At 52.8% G+C, this 10,713-nt stretch overlaps 1 protein-coding gene across 1 annotated transcript; it reads left to right on the top strand.

The window, feature by feature from the left end:
* The first annotated feature begins 1,279 nt into the window (after nucleotides 1-1,279).
* On the top strand, nucleotides 1,280-10,252 carry KLF6 (KLF transcription factor 6). Its single transcript, XM_047065086.1, has 4 exons — nucleotides 1,280-1,588; nucleotides 4,484-5,057; nucleotides 6,413-6,536; nucleotides 7,177-10,252. The coding sequence occupies exons 1-4, from the start codon at nucleotides 1,487-1,489 to the stop codon at nucleotides 7,226-7,228; spliced, it is 852 nt and encodes a 283-aa protein (XP_046921042.1). The 5' UTR covers nucleotides 1,280-1,486; the 3' UTR covers nucleotides 7,229-10,252.
* The last annotated feature ends 461 nt before the right edge of the window (nucleotides 10,253-10,713 follow it).

The following is a 10,713-nucleotide window of genomic DNA, read 5'->3' as shown; positions in this document are numbered from 1 at the left end:
AGAAGTTGGACAGGGGACAGAGGATGGGGGGCGGTGGACAGATGATTGACGGGGGGACAGAAGATGGACGGGGGACAGAGGAGAATGGGGGCAGCGGAGACAGAAGATGGACGGGGGACAGAGGATGGGGGGCGGTGGACAGATGATTGACGGGGGGGACAGAAGATGGACGGGGGACAGAGGAGAATGGGGGCAGCAGAGACAGAAGGTGGATGGGGGACAGAGGATGGGGGGGCAGTGGACAGAAGATTGACGGGGGGGACAGAAGATGGGTGGCGGTGGACAGAAGATTGATGGGGGGACAGGAAATGGACAGAGAATGGGGGGCGGGACAGAAGATGGACAGGGGACAGCGGAGGACGAAGGTGGGGGGACAGAAAAGGGTCAGAGGAGATGGAGGCGGTCGGTCGGGGGGAACAGAGGGTCCTGAGGGGGCAGGGCGCCCAGAGGTCGGAGGGAAGGGAGCGACGGGAGGGACGGGAGGGACAGGAGGGACGGAAGGGACGGAGCTGAGGAAGAAGGAGGGGAGCAGCGCGGTCCCGAGGTCGGAAGAGGGTGCACAGAGGGGACAGGGGGCCCGCCTGGCTGCGCTCGGCCCCGCCGCGGCGCCGGAGCCGCTTGGCCGGGGAGCAGGGGACGGGGACCCGGTGACGGGGCCCAGGTGACCGGCCCGGGAGGCGGGACGGGAACGAGCACGCCGGTCTGGTGACCGGGACGGGGCCTGAGTGACGACTGACGAGGACCGGGGGCCGAGGGGGACGGCGATGGGACTGCCGGCCCGAGCGCCGGGCCCGGGCGACCCGGACGGGGACCGACCCGGGCACCGGGGCGCGGGGACCGGGGGATGGGACGCGGGCCGGGGACAGGAGGAGCGGCTCCCTCGGCCGGCCGCGGGCGCACTGAGCCGCTCGGCCCGCACCTCCCAGCGCCGACTCCTCCGGCGCGCGGCAGCCCGCGCCTTATATACCCTGCTAAAAATAGCCTGCGAGGACGCCTCCCAATCAGAGCCGCCTGAAGTTCGAATTGAGCCAATGGCGAGGGCTGTGATGGAGAGGCTCGGTCACGCCAGGCGGGGCCGCTGTGAGTCACCGCCTGCCATTGGCCGCAGCTGACATCACCGGCGCGCAGCCCCCGGGCCGGGCGCAGCGTGATTGGGCGGTGCACGGGGCGGGCGCGGGCGAGTCACGTGGGGGGGAGGGAGTGGGGGGAGCCAGGCGGGGAAGAGGGGGAGGCTGGCAGGGAGCTTTGAATAGGGAAGTTTTGCAGGGGTTACGTTTGCAGTCAGTCCGGTGTTTGCAAATATTGTGTGGGCTCGCGAGCGCGTCTCTGGGCTCCGGCAGGATCCGAACCCGCGGCGCCTAATTGCTGTGCACTGAGTTTGCATGAAACTTTCCCCGGCGCTGCAGGCACGGCTGCTGCGCTCTCGACTCCAGACCGCACACCTCCCTGTTTTCACAACAGCAGTGACTGTCTTTTCCAACCCGACATGGATGTACTCCCAATGTGCAGCATCTTCCAGGAACTCCAGATTGTGCACGAGACTGGTTACTTCTCGGCGCTGCCCTCCCTGGAGGAATATTGGCAACAGGTAAATTGGAATTTTCGTGTGCCAGGTGCCCGGTGCACCGAGGAGGGAGTGCATGCACGCACGGCCAGGATGGTGTGTGGTTGGAGGTGCATTTATTTTTCCTCTTCTTCTTCTTCTTTTTTTTTTTTTTCTTGTTCAATGGTTTGGGTACATTAAAAACAAAAATTTGAAATAATTAGTCCTAAAACGTACTTCTGCTGCCTGCGTGCGGAAGGCACTTAAAAGGGGCCTTTCACGGCGTGGAGCGGAGTTGTCATATGAGTGGGGCGCAGCGGCGCGTCGCCTCTCGGACTGTTTTCGCCCGTTTCTGGGGCTCCTGGACTGCATCCTCCGGAGGGCAGTCCCAGCCCCGCGGCCTGATCCCGGCCCGAGCCCTTGGCGGAAGTTTGGTGTTTGTACCGGCTCCAGACTCCACAGCTGGGTCTTGTCATATGAACTTGCATGGACTGCCAAGGGTATTTTTTTTTTTAATGGGGAATTTGTTTTTGTTTTTGGATTTGCTTTTTGTTTTTGTTTTTTTGGTTTTTTTTTTTTTTTTTTTTGGTGTCTGTACATAGACTCTTTTTTTCTTTTTTTTTTTAATTAAAAATGTCACCAGGGGCACATCCACCGGCTCCTTTTCTCTACTGGGCCATTTCCAGTGTCTTTTTCCTCTTTGGAATCCTTAAGATGTGTTTGGATCTGTCTTGTTTTTCTTACCTGCTTCTTTTGTTGACCAGGAAAAAAAAAAAAAAAAGAGCCAACAATGTTTGCACAACCAGTGACTTATCAGTCATATGACAATGAGCCCGTCCAAATTGCTTCAAGTCTGAGTTTGAGAAGAAGAGTCCCAGTTTCCGGCATTTTTTTTTTGTTTTGTTTTTTTTGTTTTTAGTGGAACTGGAATTTTTGACGTTGGACATTTAAGAAAGTTATTACCCGCCCCCCCCAATTGTTAGGATTGCCTGAAGGGAGAGAGGAGACTCTGACACTCGTCCCATTGTCTTTAAAAAGATAGAAGGAGGGGTCAGGGCTGTCTCTGCCCCTGCTAGGCTGTTCGCTTTTTGTCACTAAGTGAATTAGCAGATCAAATATATTCTGTGGGTTTCAAAGCCTAGAAAGCTTTTAAAGGGGATGAAATGCAAAGTGTTGCAACCTTCACATGCCTGCTTAATCGTTCCCAGCCCCGTCCTGCCTTCCTCTCCCCTCCCCCCTTTTCCTCCTAAAGTAGCTGCTCCCCAGGACGTGATTGAAATTGATCTAAGTAGTTTCCTTCGGGCATTTGGGATTTGGGCCCCAAGCCAGGCTGAGCTCCCGGTGGCCTTCAGAGGCTTTTAAACTCTCGGAGAGCTGCGTTTCGGTCCCTGGGGCTGATCAGCATAATGGGGATTTTTAAATTAGCCAGATTATGAAAGTTTAGCACGACCTCAGTAAATGTGCTTTCCTTTTTCTCTGGAACATCAGTTGGAACCCTTGGTGTCTGTCCTTAGAGCACCTAGTATGCCCTGTAACTCAGACGTCTGATTTTAGGGGTAAAGAGAAAACAATGATGTTTTTTTTTTTCCCCTTTGCTTGCTCATGCTGGCTATGTGACGAATCCGTGGGGAGGGGGAAGGGTATGTGCTATATTCTAGCAGGCACATTTGCTCAGTAAGCAAGCACGAGCCCTTTGGGTAGGCTTTGCGGGTCCTGAACGTGATTTGCAGAGTTTGCTGTAGAAACTGAAATCTGTAGAAATGCAGTTGTATGGACAGCCTTATATGGGCACCCAGGCAGTTGATCCTAGTAGAGATAAGGGCGGACACAATGTAATCCTAAAATGTTTCCTACCGTTTTTCTTTTCCAGTGGCTAGGAAGTTTGAGATGGTGGGGAGAGGGGATGCTGCTCTCTCGGCAGTTGTAGCTTCTTGAAAGGTTGGTTGTGGGGCTGGGGAGGGGCACTGTCCGTGACACCTGCATGTATGTTTGAACCGGGTCCTTTTCTGGCCTCTGATCAGAATTTCAAAAGGAAGTCTCCTTTGGCATTGCGTGAAAGAAACAGAGTGATGACTCATACAGTTGTACTCTTGGCCAGTAGATAAAGTTCTTGTCCATTGTGGGACTCCCAGCAGGGCTGGGGAGGAATTTCCCCTCCTGCATTCTTTACAATAGCAGATGGCCATTCTGGAACTACTTCTCCACTCCTGTTGTTGAAGCTCTTGTTTTTCTCGGACCACTGTGGAAGTCATTAAAGTTGTGGGTGAGCACGGCCCCTGCACTTGGGAATGGCATTCTTTGAGAGCCTCCTGGGTCGGGGCTGTGCAGGAAACGGGGTGGTTTGTCTGCAGCTCCACTGATGCCCCCGAACACAGACCGTCAGCGGGCTGCGCCTGCTGGCTGAGCGTGGCCCTGTGCTCTCAGCTGTGTCTCTAAAGACAGACACACGCAATGTCAGAACACATTGCATTGCGGGCTGGGCAGCCTTTCTGTCTTGTGCGTGAGAAGGGAGGGCGGCCGGGGCATTCCTTCATGCACGTGGTGCTCCACACTGTCAGATAATCTGGTTAAACCTGTCGGGCGGGGAGGGGGGACTGTCTCAGGCCGGTTTTCTTTGTGTGGCTCACGGAAACTCATTAGTAACGTCAACACCGGTAACTGTAACCAAAATGGCTTCGTGACCATCAGTCCTTGTGGCCACAGGTCCGACCTGGGAAGGCCAGGAGAGGCTCCACCTCTGGTCTTTCTTCCGAGTGCATATCCATTCCTAGAAACAGCCTCCCCCTCGCTCTCCTAGAGACGAGATTCGTGCAGCGCCACGGCCACGGCCACGGCCACGGTCTACCTGCCCTTGATTCCTGCATGTTTTTTGGCAACTTGCTTTCGGTTCCATTTTCAGTCGTCACAATCACGTGCCTTCTTGTGGTTCCTTTCGCACAGACCTGCCTGGAGCTGGAGCGTTACCTCCAGAGCGAGCCCTGCTATGTGTCGGCCTCCGAAATCAAGTTCGACAGCCAGGAAGATCTGTGGACCAAAATCATCCTGGCTCGGGAGAAAAAGGAGGATCCGGACCCGAAGCTTTCCTCCACTCCCCCCGAGGATGCGCTGAACAGCCCCGGCTGTGCTTACAACGTGGAGACCCACAGCCTCAACTCGGACGTGAGCAGCGAGTCTTCCGACAGCTCCGAGGAACTGTCCCCCACCACCAAGTTTTCCTCCGACCCCATCGGCGAAGTCTTGGTCGGCTCGGGGACCCTGAGCTCGTCCGTCACCTCCACACCCCCTTCTTCTCCAGAACTGAGCAGGGAGGCTTCTCACCTGTGGGGCTGTGTGCCAGGCGAGCCGCACCCTCCCGGGAAGGTGCGCAGTGGGACTGCGGGGAAGCCGGGTGACAAGGGCAGCGGGGACGCATCCCCAGATGGCCGCAGGAGGGTGCATCGGTGCCACTTTAACGGCTGCAGGAAAGTTTACACCAAAAGCTCGCACTTGAAAGCTCATCAGCGCACTCACACAGGTCAGTCCCTCCTGCCACGCGGGAGGTGGGCCGCTGGTGGGCGCCGCTGAATCGCACCAGCCCTGGGAGGGGGCCGGGGCCCCGGCGAGCGGACGCGTCCTCACCTCATGCCTCCCCCAAAAGAGTTGGGTCTCTGGGGAGGACAGAGTAGGAGCGGAAGGACTGGACATGTGTGCCCGATGAACGGTTGACACTTTGAGATTACCCGGATGAGGTAAATCCCATTCTCTGCCTATACCCCACACCCCTCACTCGCTCCAACCTCCCCGCCCATCCAGGCCCGCGGTGCCCGGTCTGCGGCATCCGTGCAGGCCATCACGTGGAGCGGCCCGTGATTTTCTCCTGGGGTGGGGACAAAGGGTGGCCGGGCAGCGGGGAGCACGCCAGTGTCAGCCGTGATGCGAGACGGGAGCTTGGCCAGTGCGCAACGTGGGAGGCAGTACTGATGTGTGGGTACTTCCTGAGAATTTCTCAGTGTATCACGTGGCCTTTGTTTTCTGAAACCAGTTGGGAAAAAAAAAAAAAAAAGACTTTGTCACAGAAGACCACAACTTAGATGACAGTCGCATGTGAAATTACCGTGATAGTCTGGGGTGACCGGGGGCAGAATCACACAGGCTCCAGAGGTGGGAGGGATGTTGTGGATGGAGTCGCGTAAACCGGCCCACCCTGTGACGAGGCAGGGACCTCGGAGCCCCCAAGTCAGGGTCCCCGAGTCCCCATCTGTCCTGACCGGCGTCACACTTGAGGACAGGCCGTGGCAGAACCTTCACTGCCCTCAGGTAGTGCTCGTAGTGAATTCGTGTTTACTGTCTGACCAACGGGTGAAGACAGCTTGGCCGTCAGATGGCCATTTAGAAAGTGCTTTGAAGGCCTGAGGATGGGGTTTCCCAGAAACTCATGACCTCAGTTTTGGAGAAATGTCGCTTCCCGGAGGAAACTACAAAGCCTCATTCCACAGGGAAGTGAGTAAGGAACAAAATAAGCACTTGAGAGAAACCGTTTCCATGGAGAGAGCTATAAAAGCCTGCCCCCGCCAGGGGCTGTGGGTCCAGCGGGCTGACACGTCAGCTCAGAACTATTTCGCCAGTCTGAGTAATTGTCATTCTTACACGTTAGCGCTGATTACGGTCACATGGCCCCAGGCTAGGTCAGGAGGGGGCTCCTGGGTGTCCCCTGGAGTGCGGCTCCGTCCCTAAGTCCTTAATTGAAGGGGGACTGAATTCCCGAGGAGGCCGGCCCCTGGGCTTGCCCCTGAGCTGACTTTCCTCCAGCCCCTTCCTTGTGCGCGGTCACAGCACACCTCCTCGTGCTCAGTGAAATCACGGTGTGCCTGTCGTGTGCTCTCTTCCCAGGAGAAAAGCCTTACAGATGCTCATGGGAAGGGTGTGAGTGGCGTTTTGCAAGAAGCGATGAGTTAACCAGACACTTCAGAAAGCACACTGGTGCCAAGCCTTTTAAATGTTCTCACTGTGACAGGTATGTGTTCCCAAAGTGCAGGGGCGCGGAGTGCCAGCGAGGAACAGGCGTGCGGTGCAGAAGGCAGGCATTTTCCTGTCCCGAGATGGCATTTGTCATTTCAGCCTGGGACTTTTTTTTTAAGGCGTCTGTAAGATGCCAGTTGCCCAAATTAGGAAGAACTGTGTTCTGTGCGCGTGAGACTAGAGTGATTTCATTCATACTTTGTGACCCTTGGAACTTGAAGGCTCGGTAGTGAGGTCGGGTGAAGTGCTCCCCAGAGCTGGGTGGAGGCCTTCATTCACGTCCCGGGAATGAGTCTCCCTGACTCCGTGGATCCCCACTTCCCTTCGGGAGGGGTGGGGGGGCGGGGCGTGGGGCAGGCCCGGAGGGGGGCGGGGCGAAGGCCAGACCCGGAGTGGGGCGGGGCCGAGGCCAGGCCCGGGGAGGGGCGGGGCGGAGGCCAGGCCCGGAGTGGGGCGGGGCCAGGCCCGGAGGGGCGGAGCGGAGGCCAGACCTGGAGGGCGGCGGGGCGAGGCCAGGCCCGGAGGGGCGGGGCGAAGGCCAGACTCGGAGGGGGGCGGGGCGAAGGCCAGGCCGCAGGTCTGTAGCCTCAGCGCAGGCGGACACCTAACGTGTTGGATGCCGATTTGCTCTGCAGGTGTTTCTCCAGGTCCGACCACCTGGCCCTGCACATGAAGAGGCACCTGTGAGGGGGCAGAGCGGCGAATCCTGCGGGCTAAAAGGCTTCCAGGCTGAGAGACAGCCGTGGAAGGAGGGTGCGTGTTCCAGCCAAAGCATGCCATTTTGCACCCCACCCAGCTGCCTCCAGGACCTCTACTGGGAAGGTCTCTCGAGGGCGAACCACGTCACGTCAGAAGCGGCAGGGCACCCGCGGTGTGTGGTGTTTGGGTGGCCCCGACTCACCACCGGTACCTGCCTTCCGAGTGGTCCCCAAGCCCTTGCCGTGAGCATGTGCACTGAGAATGTTACTGGTTGGGTTGCCTGTCTGTGGAGGATCTATTTCTGACTGTGTGATGAGGCCGAGGCTTCTCCCTCGCGGTGGCAAGGCCGCGAGAGGCAGCAAACGCGTAGTTTGAATGTTTTGTGTGTGCGGAGTATATACCACGAGAGGAGATGACCACCAAACATTTCCTAGGGGGTGGGGTCTGCGCCTTAGAATAAAAACTAAAAAAAAAAAAAAAAAAAAAAAAAAAAGGGAACATATGGAGGGCGGGAGTGGGTGGTCTTGACCCCCGAGTGGCGAGTGGGTGTGGGGAGGGGAGCCCCTTCCCGTGTGAGAGAACGTTCGGTGTCTGGTGCAGCTATGAAACGTGCAATGTGTCAAGTAGCTTGTTTACCGGCTACAGGAGCTCATTTGTTACCCGTCGTATAAGCTGTGTATTTACAAATATAACACATCGATAACTTTTCCTTATAAGACAAAAAGTAATGCATGGTCTGGGGAACTATCTGCTTTTCCATTCTTCAATCAGGACTGCAATGTCGATCCCAGTTACTGAGCAGCTAACGTGTGGTTGGTCAACTTCAGCGATCCCTAGCCATCTGGGCCTGGCAATACACAATCCTCCCCCCCTCCCCCTTCGATTTTGTAACACTCCCTTTCAGAAAGGCAGTTGTGCAGCATAGGATTATTTTTTAAATGATTCTGAATTTGAATTCCCTTTTTGGAGACTTTCGTGATGCCCTGTGAAGGCATTGGGCCTGTGTTGGGTATCGAGTGCTAGGGCTGGGAATTGCCAGTCTAATGTTCCATTAGACTCAGAACCTAAAGTTTTTCTCAGTTGGGTGGATAAAACCACTAAAGCTTCGAAACTGTTTTCTCATGCAGCTAAGTTTCTCTTATTTATGCCTTGAGGACTAATTTCTGGTTTTCTAGCTGTTAATGCACTGTAGATCTTAATAATGGTGCCTTATGCAAGTGGCCCTTCTGCGGGGGGGTCTCATACAGGGGTATGGGTGATGCATGCTTTATTAAGGCTCTTTTTTTCACCTGGCATTGTACTGTATCAATATATAATACAGAAAATCGAATCTCGTACAAAAGTCCTCCTTCACCAAGACAAACGGAGAGATAAAACTCCCCAAACAAGTCAGTATTTACGCGATATGTTTTGACAACTTGACTGTCAGTGTTAAAGTGAAAACAGGATCATTGGAAAATCAGACCATTTCTGCCACCATGAGACTTTCATATAGACTTTGCACAACCATTGTGTATAGATCACACACCGGCTGTATTTAATATGTAACGTTGTCACGCATATTAAAGACACAGAAGTATAAAAAAACCATGTTAATGTATTTGCTTAAAAGGCACAAGTTCCACACATGTATCTGTTGGTAATACAGAAAGTATATTACTTTTTTTAAAAAGTGGGCGGAATTCTTGTGTATGTATATTTGTATGTAACGTATGTGTATGTGTGTGTGTGTGTGTGTGTATATATATATATATATACATATATATAGATAATATATAAATATTTTTTTAAGGAGAACTGAGAATGTTTAGCTAGAAAATTCCACAGCCTGTGAAGAGATATTTCAGAATGGCCATAAAGGAGGTAAAAATGAAAACTATAACTTTTATAAAGGCTTTATCTGTAATTTAATGATTTGCTACAGATTCTTGGCATCAGATCTCTCCCAGACTGCCGACTTCGCTCGTCATTATTGGCAGGTCCAGAATAGGAGACCTTCGGCCATTCAAAAGTGGCTCGGAGGGGAATGCTAGCCCACTAATTGGTCTCAGACACACCAAGGTTTTGATTTTGAATTTCAGCCTTATTAGAACATCTACCCTAAGAGTAAGCTAGTCACAGGGATTCTTTTTTAGAATACTTTTTATGCAGATGAAGCTATTTTTTCCAGCAAATAGATTCTTCCAGTTTTTCCAACGAGTCATTTCCCCGAATTGGCATACCACAGCATGGCTGATATTTCATCCAGCTGCTGGCTTGTGGGTGTGGATCTTGTCTTTATATATATGTATATATATATATACATATGAGTCTGGCTGGCCTGGTATTTTGTTTGATCTTCCTGGAAATGAGCAGCGATGAAAGCTCACATAACTGGTTTTTTGTTTTGTTCTGTTTTGTTTTGAAATCTGGGCTGATGAATACACATACCTGAAGAACTCATTTCATTTTGCTGAGGGGAAAAAATGCACTTTTCTTTTGGCAATTCCAAATCCAGGCGCTTGATTTGCTGGGTTTTGGGAAACTCCTTTTTTGGCCCTGCTCTGTTGCTTAGCCATAACAATTCCATTAAGCAAGAAGGTTAACGAAAGACAAAAAAGGCAAGAAGAAGAAGGAAAAAAAAAAAAAACAACAAAAAAACGCAACAGCTTGCGCTGGCTTGTCTCGCTTACGAAACACCATGGAGTTGTTTGATTGGGTGGGGCTCAATGCCATATGTGTTGATGCCTGTAATTTTCATAATAAGCAAGTACGGAAAGAATTACATTCTGTTCAGGTGATAACTGAGCCTCAATCAAGCAGAAACTTTTTGCTTGACGTTAAAAAAATTTCTATTAGTGAAATTTCTTTCTTTTTTTTTTTTGAAGCACCCTGTTATCTAAAGAATCTTTGTAAGATTTTTGTAAAATTTTGTTTTACAAGATTTTATTTGAAATTGTTTTTTGCAAGATTGTTATATTTCTGTATGAATGTATTTTTTATTGGAATAACATAAAAGAATTCTTATCAGCATCTTGAGTCTGGTGGTTTTTTTGGGGGGGGGTGGGGCGGGGCTGTGAGGGTGTCGAAAGAGATTCCTGTTCTATTAATCACCCTGACCCTCCTTGGGAAATCTCCCTTGTGCAACCTTGACGGCCACCCCCGCCCCCCGCTGACTTGTGGCTTCTTCCTGTCCTGGGAGCTGAGAGGCATCTGATACAGAAATGGTAGGAGGAGGAAGGTAGAAATGACAGGAGAGGCAGCCGGCCCAAGAGTCACACCCTCGCCTTCAACTCATCCTTTTATATAAAATGTATATTTACCGGGGCACCTGGGGGCACAGTCGGTTAAGCACCCGACTTCGGCTCGGGTCATGATCTTGCAGTTCTGGTTTCGAGCCCTGAGTCGGGCTCTGTGCCGACAGCTCAGAGCCTAGATCCTGCTTCGGACTCTGTGTCTTCCTCTCTCTGCCCCTCCCCCGCTCATGCTCGCTC

The sequence above is a fragment of the Lynx rufus genome, unplaced genomic scaffold (genome assembly GCF_022079265.1).
Source record: "Lynx rufus isolate CCGP_SWC_20201006 ecotype Redwood Valley unplaced genomic scaffold, mLynRuf1.p SCAF_7, whole genome shotgun sequence".
In the NCBI taxonomy this organism is placed as follows: Eukaryota; Metazoa; Chordata; class Mammalia; order Carnivora; family Felidae; genus Lynx; species Lynx rufus.
This window is presented reverse-complemented; position numbering and strand designations above follow the sequence as displayed.

Coding starts and splice junctions, on each gene's coding strand:
- KLF6 (XM_047065086.1), top strand. CDS start 1,487: ATGGATGTACTCCCAATGTGCAGCATCTTCCAGGAACTCCAGATTGTG. Junction 5,058..6,412: donor TCATCAGCGCACTCACACAG/GTCAGTCCCTCC, acceptor CTCTCTTCCCAG/GAGAAAAGCCTTACAGATGC. Junction 6,537..7,176: donor AAATGTTCTCACTGTGACAG/GTATGTGTTCCC, acceptor TTTGCTCTGCAG/GTGTTTCTCCAGGTCCGACC.